Consider the following 18,098-nt stretch of genomic DNA (forward strand, 5'->3'; position numbering starts at 1 on the left):
AAAAGCTTATGCACAAAAAAGGGTATTCAAATTATATGATAGAATATACAAGATACAAAAGGCCACGTACTACAACATTTTGAAGGCTAACCTAAGAAATAATCCTTTTAAATCAAGAAATAAATAAGTAATATAATGAACCAATTCAGAGCTGGATCTTTAAATTATTTTAGTGGTGAGCCAGATCGGGGTCAACCGAATTTCAGCCAATCCCAGCGCGGCATTTCATAAAATGCTGTGCTCTCATTGGTGGAAAGTTGGCTCACCCAGATCTGGCTCACAACTAATATGATTTAAAGATCCAGCTCTGTTCTCCATTTTATGCAAGCTTCACACTAGTCCCAGGATGGTTATACAATATTATTTGCTTTCCCTACCCCTTTTATGTTTTTAGATGGAAGGGGTGGAGCCACTAGTAAGATTATTTTGAGATTATTTATGAGGCATTTAGAAAGGAAGAGATAAAAACAATAGAAATAAGATAAAGCCAATAAGCAAGCAAGGTATTATATGTGTGACAGCAGTGTGCTCAGATGAAAATTTTGCTCAAGTCCATTTTTTAGGTCGCGTGAAGTCCATTTTACATGCACAAAAGTCCAATTTTGTCAATTTGGGAAGAAGGGGGGCAAAAAAGGGAAGGGGGGAGAAAATTTAGAAAATTTTTCTCAAGTCCATTGAACATCGGGAGGTTGCTTTTTTTCAAGTCCATTAAGGTTTTCAAAAGTCCAATTTTCGAGAAAAATGGACTTGAAAAGTCCAATCTGAGCACAGTGTGTGACAGCAAGAAAAATAATTGATCTATTTACTGAATAATAATCAACACATCGTGCACATTCATACACACACACACACACAAACACACACACACAAACACACACACATAGGATGCATAATAAATGATAAGGGAATTCACTCTTTCAATATTCACAAGTACATTTACAAGTTACACAGAAACAAGAAAAGCTTTTTATAGAGCCTATAAAACGTCATACTAGCCTATCAATACCATTGGTCAATTCAATTATCTACTGGTCTGCCATTGGTAATTTAGTCTGTGTATTCGCCTATTATTGGTCGTTTGAGTTGTATAATGTCATTTTTATAGGCACTATGAACAGCTTCAAGCAAAAGTTGTAATAATTTTATCGTCTATAACCCTATCTCTGCAAAGTTGATTGAAATTTGGCCAGTTTTTCTTCTAAAATATTTAATATATTGAATGAAATTTAAACAGGAAGGTATAGAATAGCAGGAAGGGGGTAAGTTACTTGGGTGTTTCTGTCAAATCGACAGAATCCGTAGATACTAATAATTACTGATATTAAGCCGAAAAAAATGTGAAATTTCTAACCTTTAAAAGAAAATCTGAATAATCTATAAGTATGTAACAAAAATATATAAGAAAGAAATTTACATAAGTTTCTTAAAATTTGCTAATTTTAAAATTTTACATCAATGCATTCTCACCAGTATATTGAATTTCATTTGTATATTGGCAAGCGGGAGGAGTAATCCATGATGTAGAGCAGTTGTGTATACAATGTATCCAGTTAAATTATCCCGCTTTCCCGTTAAATATATACCTAACTTTACCAATACATGGCTATTCAACAAAAAAAACTTTAAAAGTAGGTTTGATCATCAATAATACAAAAATGTCGTAGGGTTAGGAAAGTAAGATAAGTGCCCCACAGGGTTAGGCTTAACAAACAAAAAACTTGGATCATGGAATGAAAACAAAATAGAGAGGCTCTTCGTATTTAACATTAGCTTTTCTTCTATTTCACCCTGCGGGGCCTATTTCCAAACACTGAGGAGCAATCATTAACATTTACCTAACTTAAAAAAAAAACGAAGTTACTGTGAAAATACGACGACACCCGCTACTTTGTTTTATTTCCCTCGCCTAAAACTCCTTTTAGGATGCCAGAATAGCAGTCTATACGTGAAAACATTTTGTAAGGGTTTCAATTCTTAATTAGTGTTTAGTTTCAAAGAAAAATTTGTAAAAAATCCCCCATAATGCAAAGAAAAGAAGTTTAAAATTAGCTTAAATGTTTGGACTCTAACTATGATATAGTTCATAAACCTACATACAATTTTACACAGGGGTCGATTTTCAAATATTATATTTATGTTAAAATTAAAATTGACAAGAAAAAATTTAATATAAAAAATCTACGAAAAGTACTTAATAAAATAGGACAGATAATATAATTAAATTTTACATTTAAATTATTTTGAAACTAAAATTAAAATAGTTACAAGAATGATTACGGCCATAAGTAGTGATGAACTTAACAAAAATAATAAAGAACAAATTCACAAACTAATAACAAAGTAACTCCGACATAAATCTCTACATTAATTGAAGCTTTATCTTTTTGATATTCTATTCTAAACTACGCCCCTCCTATTTTTTCTATTCCTACTATCAATAGTGGACCAAGCCAAGTGATAAATAGGAACTTTAGAGTAGCTTCGCTACTAATAAAACGATGACACAACAAACCATGTTATGCAATTAGTAATAATTCATGGATAGGTGATTTTTAACCATCACTGAGCCATAGTAAAAGTATAACCCATAGATATTTTATCAAAGGTTTAGTAAAGAGACATATTTGATGACAATACCTACCAACTTTAAAGTAATTCAAGCCAATATAGGCGTTTGAACAAAACAGATACAGTTTTTAAATATTTGAGGAGCCAAGAAATCTTATTTTTAAACCTTTTTAAAAATTTTCTTTACTAAAATTAAAATTTAGATATCAATAAACGAGAAAAATCCGGTAAATGAAAAAACTTTGATATTTCATATTAAAAACTGAGCTTCATGCCCTAGAAAAGAGTTCAACTTTAAATTTTGATGCTAAAACAAAAATATGAGACTTTAAGATCTCTGTAACAGCTACAAGCTTATTGGGAGTAAGATTGATTTCTTGTTAATTGGGCTATTTTGGTTTTAAAGACAGCTTGTAATCAGGTATCTTAAGGGATAAGACAATGAACAATAAATTGATGCATATACCCAATGATAAATAAGGACCCTTTCTGTAAATTAAATAACTGTTTGTAAGTTTTGTACACACAATGACATATCTTGCCTATAAAAACTGAGCACAAGTATAATTTACAGTCCAATGTCCACTCCCTTCCTGACAGACAACAAACCCACCCTAAAAGGTACGCGTGTTATCTTTGAAATGAAAGCCATAACATAAATAAAGATAGAAACCAGAGGTAATTGATAGAAACTACTTTTTTTATCTTAATGTTTCTTTATCATTCCTAAATATCTATGATAAAAACCTCTTGAAATAAGTTTGAGAATTGATGATATTTATCGCATCGTATTATAGACAGCTTCCCGCGGATAGTATAATTAAAATTATAAGATTAATTTCAGTTTTGTTGTCCCATAGGGACCGAAGGCACAAACTGGTATTAGATTATTCATAGAAAATTTCTATAAAACGTTACGATACATGGTTTTTTCAGTATAGCTTAGAACCGGTTTTAATCCAGTCTATATTAATCAGTTTCGAAGCCATGCTGAAATAATTATGAGAAAACTGTTGGGATAAGTTATTGTATTGAAGAATCTGTTTTCTCCCAATTTAATTTTAATCCGTGTTATCTTAAACCAAAGAATCGGCATTTAGAATAAGATATCCAATAAGATCTCAGAAATAACCATTAAATCTACACCTTTGACAAGATTTTTGATGGTTTGGGGCAAGTTTTAGGCTATTTACGGAGGGCAACCTCTTAGTTTATGAGAATGTAGAAAAAATACCCTGAAGTACAAATGGTGTTACCGAGATAGATACACATTGTTTTAAATTCTTCAAGTTATTCATCTTTTCTGTTCCTTCATTATTCAACTATGCTGTTTATTAAATAAAGCTAAATATTTAACACCCATTAACGTCGAATTCATGTATCCTATTATATAAAGTAATATTGTTTTTTACCTTAGGAATTAAATAACCATTGAACAGATTGAATTCTCCATTTTGAGGAAGCTTTACATAGATCCATTTATGGTTTGAGTCTAAATCTATGTCTTGGGATGGTTATCGGCTAATTTGGGCAACCCACCTACCCCTTTTAATTGGTGATTTCGTGGGGACATGTGGAACTATGTGGGATAGATTAATCACACTTTACTTGAAGAGAAAAAAAGAGAGAGAGAGAGAGAGAGAGAGAGAGAGAGAGAGAGAGAGAGAGAGAGAGAGAGAGAGAGAGAGAGAGAGAGAGATAGGGAGAGAGAGAGAGAGAGAGAGAAAGAGGGCTAGAATATGGTAAAATTATACATCAATGGGCAGATAATAATAACATAATACATAAAGGGAGGAAGGGCATTTTTTCTCAAAATTGAAACCTCCCTTTTAACAAATCTCTATTTCTTTAAAAACCCAAAGTATTTTTTCATTTTGAAATTGAAATAAGATCATCATTATGTCTAAAAAGGACATTTAAAACCAAAAAGCTTTATATATGAGTTATTTATTCCAATAGACTAAACTAATCACTATAAGATTTTAAATTCTGATATATACTTATCATAAAGACAAGACACACACTTAAGTTTATACTATTTTTTAAATTTTAATATATCTATTTGTGTATCTTGATTATTAAGCAATTTTAAAACAAGAGAACAGCTACAGCTATCAACTATCATGGATAAGGGCATCCTTGTTTTATCTTCAAAATCCATTTAGAATTTGGTACGTAATTCCCATGCAGGATAGTAGGGGGCATTGGACTGTTAATTACCCTAGTTTCCAAATTTTAATGACCACGTTATCTTATTCGTTGGCTCAAAAACTTTTGGGTGCTTTTATTGAATTTTGATTGGTTGGTTCCAAACTATTATTGTGTGCAATCTTTTTAACAAATTGTCTAATCTTTGAAATTGATGATTTTGTTTAATCATTGGGGATGGAAATCATTTAGCGACCATTGTCTTATCCCTCGATATCCCTGGTAATTCCTCCGCGTACTTTAATCTAATTGAGTATGACTTCACTTAATGTAATCCTGTTGAATCATGCGGATCTACTGCAGTTCACGGTAAAATATTGCTGGTAAGCAATATTTCCAAAAATCTATGAATTTTAAATGCTGCTAGCGGCCAAACGGCTGAACATACAGATCATACCCGCACACCATCTTAAACGGCATAAGAAGGCCTAGAAATAATCTGGAATAGCCAAGATCCAATTATGCACAGGGAAAGCTTCACTGAAGAAAAAACGCGTAAAATAGGTCTTTTTCGCGCATTTCTCTGCACTGCGAGATAATTATGCCTTATTGATTTATGGCTACTCCAGATTATGTGTAGTCCTTCTTATGCCGCTTAAAACAGTGTGCAAGCATGATCTGTACGTTCAGCCGTTTGGCAGCTAGCAGCATTTAAAATTCATAGATTTTTGGAAATATTGCTTACCAGCAATATTTTACCGTGAACTGCAGTAGATCCAATCATGCTTTTATAAGCAGAGTACCAGGGACCTTAAGGGATAAGACAATTTAGGATAAATTGATGTACATCATAAATAATAATAATATGAATATTGCCTTTTCTGTTGATCAAAATTATAGTAGGAAAGTTTTAACACTGCTAAATTTAAAAAAAAAACAATAATGATTTTTATTTTATATTCTAAATTTTTTAAGTCAACGAATGGTAAAATGTGTTTCTCGTATTCATTCGAATCCGGTGGATAGGAACCGGTTCTCATCAATACGAAAAAACTATGTCTAGCATCGTATTATATCCAGCTTTCTACAAATATAAAAATGTAAAATCATAAGATTAAAACCAGTTTTCTTAGACGGTGACTTCGGCACCTCGGAGCTAAAAAAACTAATTTTAATCTTATAATTTTACATTCTATTTCCGCGGAAAGCCGTTTATAATAAAATTACAAATTTTTGGAAGGAATATATGATGGAGGTACGTTTCCGAAATTAGAAGCTATAAGAAGCTTTGATGAAAATGGTAAACAGTTTTTCAGATCTTTCGGTACAAACCCTGATTATAAAATTGGGCATGAAAAAAGATCACTTAAAAAATTGAATTTAAAGTAGTGGCATAAGTACATCAAACCATTACCTAACCTAAAACCAAGGATAAGTAAGTCCAAAGATGGGACTATAATATAATTTATAAGTAAAAGGTAAAGTAATCAAATTTTCAACAAAATTATACAATGTTTGTGTTAAAATAAACTTTAGAAATATTAGTTGTTCCTATTTGTAAGTAGACTTTACAATCAGGGATCTACAGGGATAAGACAATGGTCAATAATTATACTTACCCAATATTATGATACACAAAAACTACCACTTCTTTAGATAACAATTAGTGGTTGAAACGTTTGGACACCCAACCAATCAAATTTTAATAAAAGTCCCCTAAGGTTAATAAGAGAATTAGAGAACGTTATTATTAACCTTTGGGGACTAGTGCAATAAACAGTCCATTGTCCCCACCCTCCCTGCTTTACAATATATTGAATTAACGAGTGGCTGCGCTTCTTAAAAGCATGTTGGAAGCTGAGCTGAGCATGACCAAACGGTAAAAAAATATGCTAATATAAACTACTGCTCCCTTGAAGAAAAGTTTTGGTGCTACAAATTATTAGGAAAAAAATGTAAGCCTATTAATAGAGAAAAAGATAAAAAAAAAGTTTTATAGAACGATAAAACAGCAAGAAAGACGACGAGAGAGGGGGTTAGAAAAGTGTTAGGTAGATTGTTTGTTCATATGTAGATAAATTAGTTTGTGCCTCCACACAATGTGCCTGTGGATCATACCCCCCCCCCCCCCCTTCTCTTTAATTTCTTTTAAAAGAACACAGTAATAGTGTCTGACTGATTATGACGTAACAAAAAAAATTAGCCAATGAGAGGCCACTATAAATTTTACCATTGGTCAATAACGGCCTCTCATTGGCTATTTTTTTTTGTTACGTCATAATCAGTCAGACACTATTACTGTGTTCTTTTAAAATATAAGAAAATAAGAAGGGAGGGGGGTTTGTTTTTTCCCTGTCCCTAACCACTACCGGAGGCTTTTTTTCTGCGGTTTCCTAACCCTGGTACCCTGTACCCAACATAACCTAACTTTATTTGACCTAAAGTGAAAACAACCAAACAAAAACTTTTGCTCGACACGGTGCTTTGTGTGAAAGTGACTATTAGTTTGCATCACCTATTTAGACTGACAACAACACTTAGACAGTGAATAAAATATTTAATAAACAGAAAAAATATTAATATTTCGCGCAGAGATATTTTATAATATGTTTTTATAATACATCAAATACTATGGATAAAAGTAGCTGCGCCCCTAGATTTCATTGTATGGGATGTAATAAAATAGCATAAAACCTCCCTAAATACTTTGAGCTCTGTGATCTTAATGAACACAAAGATATTTTTTAATTGTATTTCTAGCCCTATTCATCATTTTTTGAATTTTAAGACTTTTTTGCTTATTTGTATAAACACCATTTTTAGATATTATCAGACAGTGCTAGGTGCAAACCAAAATCTTTTTTGCATTGAATTCAAATTAAGAATAAATTGAAATAAAATACATTTTGGCAAGGGCTCGTCATCAGCCGAAATTATCCACCTTAAATTTTGCAATTTCTTAGCCGGTAGCTTATTAAGTTTCTCAGAGGTGAAGCCATTATTTAAATCTGCAATTTTAGCGGCTAATAAAAATAACATCATCAAATACAAATGACCAATGATAGGCCAGTAAACATTTTACAATTGATTAATTACAATGTATAATGGCCTATCATTGGTCATTTGTATTGCATGACATCATTTTTTAAAGGCACCTTAAAGAGCTTTTAATTTGTTAAAAATTGTTCTTAATACAGAAATGAGGTCAAATATAGTTTTAGGAGTTTCTCTAAACGCCCTGTAAATATAATAACAATTAGATTTCAATCCTTTCATGTCGACTAGCCTATTGTAACTTAATGTCAATTATTAACGTTTGAAACATGTTTTGATTATGATTTGACATTGTTTAGTTAGGATATAAGGTGCAATAAAATAAAAAATAAAAACTTTAAACTAACTTAAATACTTAAACTATTTTTCCGTAATTATATTTGAAAGTAATTGAAAAGAAATTTTTCACTTTTTGGGCGGTTTTTCCAACTCTTTTTTTTGCTGGGCATCAGAAAACATGAATGATATTGTATATTGACACACTTACTATTGTGTATTTGAACGGTCACCAAGATTAATTTTTAAATATGTATACACCATATAAATGTACTTTTTTGTTGAGTCCAACCCTGGTTAAATGGAAGGAATTCGCATGCTTAAAATATTTTAGGTATGACAACGTTAGATTATCGAATTATATGATTAAAACTATGGCAGTCAAAAATATGGGTAAAGTCCCTTTCTTAAGAGGCGTTTTGTCGTATTTTCACAGTAGATTTTCTCCTATTTGTAGCCCTGCGATGGGTTCTAACCATGCGGGCAGCGGGGCAATCACCTAACCTAAAATAATCTATCAACAAAAGCTACTGTGAAAATACGACGAAACGCCCCTTAAGAGGTGTGGAACTATACCCAAAATTATTGTATTTTTAATCAGCAGTACAAATCTCTGAAATAAATGTTTGTGTCCATTGACACAATATTAAATGAAAACAATGGCTTGTTTACATAAATTATTATGTATGTACTTTCTTGCCATAGAAAACAAGGAAAAATTACATTGGCTTCTTCCATCTTTTAATTACACAAAAAATCTTTCTCAAAAATTACACAGTAGTATAATCCTTTTATATAAATTAGTGAGCTTTTTTTGTCTGTAGCGAAGGATCTTGCCAACAGTTGAACAATTATGGTTTTCCTTTACAGTAAAACTTCTTATATGTCCGGGGTTGGTTTTGGGCTCTTTAATCTTTATAATTAAGCCGGGTATGGTTTAAGGCTACATTCTGCCGTTTCATATCACATCGAATAAAGAGCTCCTAGATGCAAGGACGCATCCACAAGTATAAATAAACAGCGTATGGTTATTCGACAATACAAATAATAAACAAAAGGCGGCGCAGATACTAAAGATTTAAATATTTTAATGTGACGTATACAGTCAGACATATGGACATAACCTGATTATAAAGTGGGTGCGCTTTAAAACAAAAATAGGATCGTTACCTGAATCAGTATCTGAGTTATTCGCATCTTGCATGATACTGCAGGGACTAGCGGGGGGACTAGGGGTGGCGGGACAGCCCCACCCGCCCAGCCGACCCCCAACATCCATCATCCCCTTCTTTTTCATCCCGGAGAAGGGGGTGGTAATGGTTGTGGTTGGGGTGGGGGTGGGGGCAGGGCTCCCCACTGGGCTCTTCAGGTCTGACTCGGTTTTAGCCTTGATGCCCAACAGAGGGGTCAGAGGGCTGGATTTTTTGCCCGATGAGGGTGTTTGACTCTTCTTACTGCCGGAGAGGTAAGCTGGCTCTGGCGTTAAAGGTTTACTTGGCGACTCCTGGGGAATTTTAAAAACTTGTTATATAACCGTTCTACGGTTAATTGCAATGTTCTTAACTGGCAGCACAGCCCCTAGAGCCAAGGGGTTATGTGGTGGAGGTTAGAAAGAAAGCATAAAATCATCACAAGACCAAATAGAATAGCATAAAACCAACTCAGGTCTTATATGAGGCTTTCCTACATTAAAAAATTTAATCGGTAAGTCGGTTAGCGAGATCTTTACCAACAACCAAAAACTTTTTATCATAATAATAATTATAACAATTCATAAACTTAATTAAGAGAAACTTGTAATTAAAAATCAGTCAAGCTATTAAAGATTTTATTTAAATTGGCATAAAAATAAAAACAAGATTTACAAGCATTAAAAGTTATGCTAATTTATTATTACATAATAATACTTCAAAGAAATTCTGTTAAAATTTATTAAAACTATTATTTATTATTTTGTGCTTTTTTCATGATAAAATATAACTGACGTTTCCGTTGTCGTTGGCGGTTTTTAAGAATTAGATGGTGCTCCAAATGTCTTTGTCTTTGTATCAAATAATGGAAAGATTTAATTATGGATGAAAGGTCAAAAAAATCATTGACTTTGTTTTAAACGTTTTATAGTAGCCTTTATCTATGTAAGTTCACTTTTTTAATTTTGTGTCCATGTTTTTAATATCTAATATTTTGTTAAATTCTTTCTAACGAATTTCAAGAAGAGTTGTGTGAAAAACGGTAGAAGGGATGTGCAGCTTTATTCACCGCATTTCTTTACAGACAGCCTTCCGCGGATAGTAAAATGAAAAATCCAAAATTATTTTCTGTTTAGTTGGCCCCGAGTGGCCACAGGCCTGGATTTTATGATTTTTTTTATAATTCATGGAAAATCAACAATAATTCGATACAATACATAATTTTCAGTATGGCTCAGAACCGATTTTAATCCAGCAGATAATTATCGGTTTCAAGGGATAAAATGTAAGCCTGCACAGTACCTCGCCCTGTGTAGAACCTTACTTGCATTTGTAACAATGAATTTTAGAATATTAGGTTTCCCTTTTCAGATATTTCCTACATTTTATTTCCTTTCTCATACCAACATCAATTTCCTAACTTATATTTTAACCCATTTTTAGATATTTCAGCTTATTTTACCTACTTCAAAAATAAAAATTTTAAGCACAACTGCTATAAAAATAAACGGTGTCTGCATGTGTGTCCGTCCGTCTGACCCTTGCTTTTTGATAGAATTTTGATCAATGATTCGCCAAATATTCAATTTCTTCAAAAAGTATTGTTTTGCTATTGCTGCGTTAGTTATGGACATAATTGTTCTTATATTATCTTAATGAATCTTAAATTTAATCTGGATGTAAATATGAACTTAATTTCCATTAATTAAAGTCAAAATTAAAAGTACAATTTTAAAGCAAATACAAGAATCTTCTCAGTACTAATGAGAATATTTCCTTGAATCGGATATATAATTATCTATCTATCCATCTAGATATCTAATTATCTATCTATCTATTTGGTAAATAATTATAAGCCTCGAGTTTGAGGTTAATTGTAAGGAAATTAATATAAGTGAATTTCATGACAATTTTCAAGGCAATCAGATAGATAGATAGTTATACATTTACATCAATAAATACAAGAAAAAATCAATGCAATGGACCTTAATGGATAAGACAAGGATCATGATTAACAAAATCACCCCTTCTGTTAATTAAAATTGGTTGGAAAGTTTGGGACCAACCAACTAAAATTAAATAAAAGTAGCCAGATTTTATGAGCCAACGAATAACCTGGCTATAAAACTTTGGGTACCAGTGTAATTTACAGTTCAATGTCCCCTTAATCCCTTAAACAATGACATAACCCCTTCAGGCGGCCTTAATCTTAAGCCTTAACCTAATCCGACATAAAGTAATAAAGTTTGTTGTGATAGAAGGGGGGGGGGGTAAGGTGCTCATCAAGGCAATTTGAGGAAAAACGCCTGTACTTTTAACATAAGGTCAAATTAAAACCTGAACTGTCAAGCATAATTATGACAAGATATGTGTACTATCAAAAGCTGAAACAGTCAAGTTTTAAATACCAAGCAATACTGGTAAGTTTGGGTTTATACAATTGATCCTATTCAGGCGAGATTTACTTCAATTTAACACCCAATAAAGTAAGATCAATGACAGCTGAAAAGTTTACTTTAGTTAAAAGAGATATGTAGCATACAATGTTTTTAGAGAAAAAAATAAATCTACACTTTCTATAAAAAAAAATATTTTAATTCGTTAAAGCTACTAAAATTATAAGAAAAACTTAAATTTACATCGTCTAAAAGCTCTTTTTTTAACATTTTGGTTGGCGCCTAAGTTTTGGAAAATAATTAGTTTAAAAGATACTTAATCAGGATTGAGGGATAATGGGGGGGGGGAGGGTTAATAAATAATGCCTGCTCCCATGAATTACAAGTAAAAGTTCGGCTTGATTAGCTTTATCCTACTTGAAAGAAGAAAAGTTTTATATAACCGCCATTTGCCTCTCCCTTCCTGAAATATTGAAAGCTATCTTATCTTGTGACCAAAACAAAACAACCAAAAAAAGTTAAGTAGAATAAAAAGTAAACGCCAAGGAGGGAAGGAACAATGGACTGTAAATTATAGTGCACCCCATTTTAATACTAGTTCTCCTATTCGTTGGCAAAGTACAAAGTAACGGGGAGCAAACTTTTCCCAAAATAATATTAATTTACATAAGGAGTATTTTTATCATAATTTATCTCCAATATTAAGGGATCTTAAGGGAGAATACAATGGACGATAAATTGATATCAATCCCCAATGATGATAAACAAAATTACCCCTTATGTAGATTATAATTATTAGTTAATGGTTGAACACAACTGGTTTGGCATCAGCCAATCAAAATTCAATGAAGTACCCAATATTCTTACTATATAAGATAACGTTGTTATAAAACTTTGGGTACCAGTGAAATTTACAGTCCAATGTCCCCTCCCTCCCTGTGTATACCCAACTAAACACACTGCCATGAAATGGTAGAAAACGGTAATGTTAACTACGGATTAAGAGATAGAGCATAAATTAATAATTAAAAGGGTTCCAATATTTCAGTCACTTAAAAAAATCAAATGTTTGAAATTTATTAGAATTGAAAACCATTAGGTAAAACATTTCAAGTGGAAATAAATTTTAACCATTAGGTAAAACATTTAAGTGGAAATAAATTTTTTTGTTTTCAAAATTTTTTTCCCGCAATTTTTTTGACTTTCCTTATTTGTATTTATGTGTGTTGAGTTTTCATGACAGATGTTACGGAATATACCAGGGGATCTTAAGGGATAAGACAATGGTCAATAAATTGATTTACACCCCTGATTATGATAAACAAAACTACCTTTTCTTTATTATTATGGATGGAAAATCAGCCAACCAAGATAAATTTCAATAAATAACTAAGAAATATCAAAGACTTTTTCACTCAGCGAACTTATCATAGAAATAAAAATCCTCAACGTTTTTAAGCCAACGAATAAGAAAATGAGTCAATAAAAATTTAGGAACCGATATTATTATCATTAATTAACCATTAATTGTAATTTACAGAAGGGGTAATTTTATGTATCATCATTGGTGATGTACATAAATTTATCAGTCATTGTCTTATCCCTGTAGATCCTTGACTATAAGCCTTTAAAGTATTTTTGTACTATTCACTTACTTAAAACTTACATCATAGCAAATATGCCACTTATTTCTCAAACAAAAATGCCTAAAATAACACAATGATTCTTATTTTAAACACAATTTTGTTTATGCAATAATTATTTGCTTGACAATATGAAAAGATTGCATTAGAAAAAAAGGTTTTAAATATTTAACTTTCAGACAGACAGAAATACATCAAACTATATGTAATAAACGTAAATAACCCAACAAAAAAAGCACAAAAAAGTTTAATTATGAAGTAGTTTTGCTACAAGCAGAGGAAAAGGGGGTAATAATTGTAAATTGGTTGTTATTATCGGTTAAAATATTATCATTGCCGGCTAATTTTCTTAACGAGTTGCAGAATTACAGGGGTGTTGGGATAGAACAATGGCCGATACATAAAACCTCCAAATTTAAATGTAAAACACTTTTTGTAATGAAAATAAATCATTAGGTAGTCGTTTCTGTTCTATGCCAAACCCCTGCGGGTGGATCTAACCCTTCCTAGCAGGTTACATGGAGAAAAGCCCATATTAATTTATTTAATACCTATATTTGCGACAACTTTTACTACACAGAAACACCCAATTTTGATCAACAACAAAATCCCTGCCCCTCTCGGAGAGCCTCGAACCCGCAATGTACGGATAAGGAAACCAACATTCTATAAATGAGCTATGAAGGAGACCAATTAACAGATGTGAAAAAAGACAAGGTAAAGAAAAACTGAAATTTTATAATGTACTATAAAATTTCACACAGTTTTCTGATTGTCATCTTGGCTCAGGGGTAGAGATGAGGGTCCAGTTTTGCATCAGTTCAAGTCAGAAGGTTATAAGTTCGAAACCACCCAAACACTAAGTATCATTTTCCCTCTCTGAGATAATAAGTAATATATGGTAAAAGGAAAAAATATTTTTAAAGTTTACATTGTACCAACAGTCACTTAAATTATAAATTTGTTTTTGGTGAGACTCAAACTCGCATCCATAAGACAAGATAGACAAGGAAATAATAAACTGAAAAAATTAATCATATCAATCATCGCTGGGATTTGAACCCGCGATCATCATAATAGATAGCTATTACTTTGACCACCATACCAAAAGAGACTTAATGATTTCTTCAAAATTAATAAGATACACAAAGAAAGCAAGAGATAAAGAGAAAATAAATCCTATTATAAAAAGTAGTAAGGTTTTTTTTTGTCGGTAGCGAAGGATCTCGCCAACCACTGAACTTATATGAGTATCCTTTACAGGGTAGCTTCTCATAGGTCCTGGGAAGGTTTATTGCTATTTTTGGGGAGGGTACCACAACCCTCCCAAGAGAAATCGCAAAAATCCAATAAATATAACTAGCGCTGCCTAGCTGAAACAGCTAATCTTAACATAGATTGAAAAGAAAACATTTTACGTACCCCTAGAGCCTCTAGGGGGCGTATCCGCTAGAGTAATAAAATAAAATAATAAATATCAATCACATCTATCATCGCCGGGATTTGAACGCATGACCATCATAACTGGAAGCCAGCACTTTGACCACGATACCAAAAGAGTCAACATATTTTCTTCAAAATTAATAAGATACGGAGAGAAAGCAAGAGATAGAGAGAGAGAGAGAGAGAGAGAGAGAGAGAGAGAGAGAGAGAGAGAGATTATCATAACTGGAAGCACTTTGACTGCTATACCACAGGAGACAATACATTCTTTTCAAATTAATAATATAGAAAGAGAGAGAAAAAGAAATAATAAACTGAGAAAAAAATTATTTACATCTATTATCACTGACATACGATAATAAACTGAAAAAAATTATTATCATCACCAGGAATTGAACTCATGATCTTCACATCTATTAATCAGTGCTTTGACCAGCATACTACAATAGACAATGTATTATATTCAAAATTTTTAAGATTTACTAAGAGAGAGAGAGAGAAGTAAAAATTGAAAGAGGCAACTCAGATAATATTTAGATTTTTTAAATAGTTGTTTAAATTGACTAACATAAGATTATATCCTCTGTAGCCCAGTGGTTAAAATCAGCATTTAATTTTAATCCCAGCTGTCTGAAGCACATCAGATCAAAACCACTTCAGTGATCAAAAGAAAAAAAATATTTTTCTAACATTGTAAACAATGTCGATAAAGAATAAAACTTATTATAAAAGATCACTCAAAATCTTTTTTAAAAAGCAATCTAAAAAAATTTATTTTTAACAAGATTTGAACCGGCTACCGTTGCCATACATCATTTTGAATCATTAAACCTCGAAATCTAGACAGAAAGAGAGAGAGAGAGAGAGAGAGAGAGAGAGAGAGAGAGAGAGAGAGAGAGAGAGAGAGAGAGAGAGAGAGAGAGAGAGAGAGAGAGAGAGAGAGAGAGAGAGAGAGAGAGAGAGAGAGAGAGAGAGAGAGAGAGAGAGAGAGAGAGAGAGAGAGAGAGAGAGAGAGAGAGAGAGAGAGAGAGAGAGAGAGAAAGAGAGAGAGAGAGAGAGAGAGAAAAGAGAGAGAAAGAGGGAGAGATTTTGAATTATTGTTTTTTTTTTGGGGGGGGGGGGTGTGGGAGTCAACCATCTGCTATTTTTAATTTTAGTTTTTCAAAAAAATAGTTAGAAATCTTCCCAGGACCTATGATAAGCTACCCTTTAAAAGAGAACCATATCGGTTCAGTGGTCAGCGTTTCCTTTGGTACAAACAAACAGACAGACAAACATACATCCGGTTACTTTATTATAAGGATGATATCTATAAAAGTTTAGATTACTTGCAGGGAATTAAACTGGAATTTTTAAATAAGTCATGTCGTAGGTTTGAACCGGCGACGTTCGCGCTACGTAAACATCGTTTTAAAATTTAACTTTTGGGGATACTTCTTTTAAGAGGATAAAAAGCAATAAAAATTTATAAATCTTTCTTGGACCTATTGGATGCTTCACTTTAAAGAAAATATTTCGGTTTAGCAGTTAGAAGATCCTTTCCTGCAGATAAAAAAAGCTTACTACTTTATATAATGGGATATAGTTAATAAATTTAAGTTTTTTTTTCGCGGGGATTAGAACCGGAACTCTATATGAAGTTATTAGAAATAAAATAAAAATTACGTCATTCTTAATCCTTTTAACCACACCAGTACTGTTCTATATTAGCAATTTTAAACAATACGCGCGATGAAAGTATCGTATATGGGCTATATTTTGAAATGGCCGAATCTTTCGTTCCAAGGTATGGTTTATACTTTATTCTACAATTTTATTCAGGGTTGCCATTTTAGAGTAAAATTTATTGTTATTAATAAAAGTATATAACCACCCTGAGAAATTTTAAAGTTTGTTTAGATATGACTTCATGAATATTTCAACAAAAAAAATTATAGAAAAAATTTCTGACAACCGTTACGGTTTCGAGGTTTGTTGATTCTCTTCTATTTAAGTTCAACTCATTAAGATCAAGTTAGTGTCCACATAATTTTTGAGAATATTTTTCGTGGATTCCCAGTCAGATTAGAACCTGGATTTTAGAAATGGCAAGCTAGAGTGTAAAACACTAAGACATGCAGGATACATATCTTAGTACAATTTTTTTTAATTATGCATAATAATATTTGTATTTGATATTCCCTGACCCTAAATACATTCTCACTTTAATATTCCAGTATTGCTTCGAATCCAAATTAGAACCGGTTTTTAGCCACACTGAAAAATATATATATGCATCGTATTATATCCAGTTTTCTATGAATATAAAAATGTACAATCATTTGGGATTAAAGCCAGTGTTGTATAATAATAGTTAATGATACAATGCTAAATAACTATTATATTACTCCCCCCTCTCCACCCCCCTTGAAATATTTTTGATTCATAAATGAATTAATCGGTTCGTGAAATTAATATGTAATAAGGAAAGATTAATTTGTTGTCAACGCAATTTTGGATATAAAATGTGTAACCTTGCAAGGCTAGAACCTGGATTTTAAGGATGACAAACCAGCGTGTTAACCAATGCGCTATTTAGGAAAGGAATTTTTACCCAAATTTTAAGGTAATATTTAAAAATACTAATATAGAATCTTAAAGCAAAATGCTTTTTAATGCATCTATAGAAAATATGTTTTTCTATGAATGTGTTAATAATTATTTATATTTTATGATGGATTTTATAGATGTCTCTAAGTCATACCCAGTCATATGCAAGGTTGAAGGGTGACGCAAATTCAGATTTCAGTTTTCATGATTTGAGAAAAATTCACCATTACTTGAAAAGTTGATATTCTAAATTTAATTATAACAGTTTAAATTTTGCATGTTGCATTTTCTTGGCTGCTGGGTTTCGTATGATATCAGCATTTTAATGGAAAAGTTATATATATTGAATAAAAAATCTGAAAAATCTGATTTGAATCACATTTTTTCTTAAGCAGAGTTGATCCTGAGTTTTAAGATATCAATTAGATATGAAAAGAAAAAATTAAATTGTCGCCTAAGCCCACTCAGCCATAACGTCTGTTACATTTATATTGGAAATTTTAACATATTTTTAATTGCAACAAGATTTGTTTGTAGACAAATTTTCCTTTTGTTACGTGGAGAAGCAATAAAGATAATTCCTAGAATAATATGATATTTAATTTTTTTTATAGTATTAAGAATAAAATTACTTTTAGTAGTTATCTTTGTAAATAAATAAAAATTATTTTTGACTCTATAATAAGATTCATTTAAGTCAATCTATCAAATACTTAAACATTCTAAAGATATTAATACATTATTGGGCAAGTTATGGAGAGTTTAGTTTTGTAGATTTAAAAATCACTTTT

The 18,098-nt window shown here is 31.8% G+C and overlaps 2 protein-coding genes across 2 annotated transcripts in view; one reads left to right on the forward strand and one right to left on the reverse strand.

The window, feature by feature from the left end:
- Positions 1-9,547, reverse strand: part of LOC145318707 (serine/threonine-protein kinase tricornered-like) — a 220,380-nt gene extending 210,833 nt beyond the window's left edge. Inside the window, exon 1 of the mRNA XM_080160166.1 lies at positions 9,217-9,547. Within this exon, the coding sequence (XP_080016292.1) occupies positions 9,217-9,343 (127 nt within the window). The 5' untranslated portion in view covers positions 9,344-9,547. The remainder of the gene's footprint in view (positions 1-9,216) is intronic.
- The window catches only part of LOC145318708 (dihydrolipoyl dehydrogenase, mitochondrial), a 185,724-nt gene that overhangs the window by 53,128 nt on the left and 114,498 nt on the right, over positions 1-18,098 (forward strand). The gene's annotated exons all lie outside the window — the stretch shown is intronic.

Source organism: Acartia tonsa, chromosome 5, assembly GCF_053477335.1.
Source record: "Acartia tonsa isolate MP-2025a chromosome 5, ASM5347733v1, whole genome shotgun sequence".
Lineage (NCBI taxonomy): Eukaryota > Metazoa > Arthropoda > Copepoda > Calanoida > Acartiidae > Acartia > Acartia tonsa.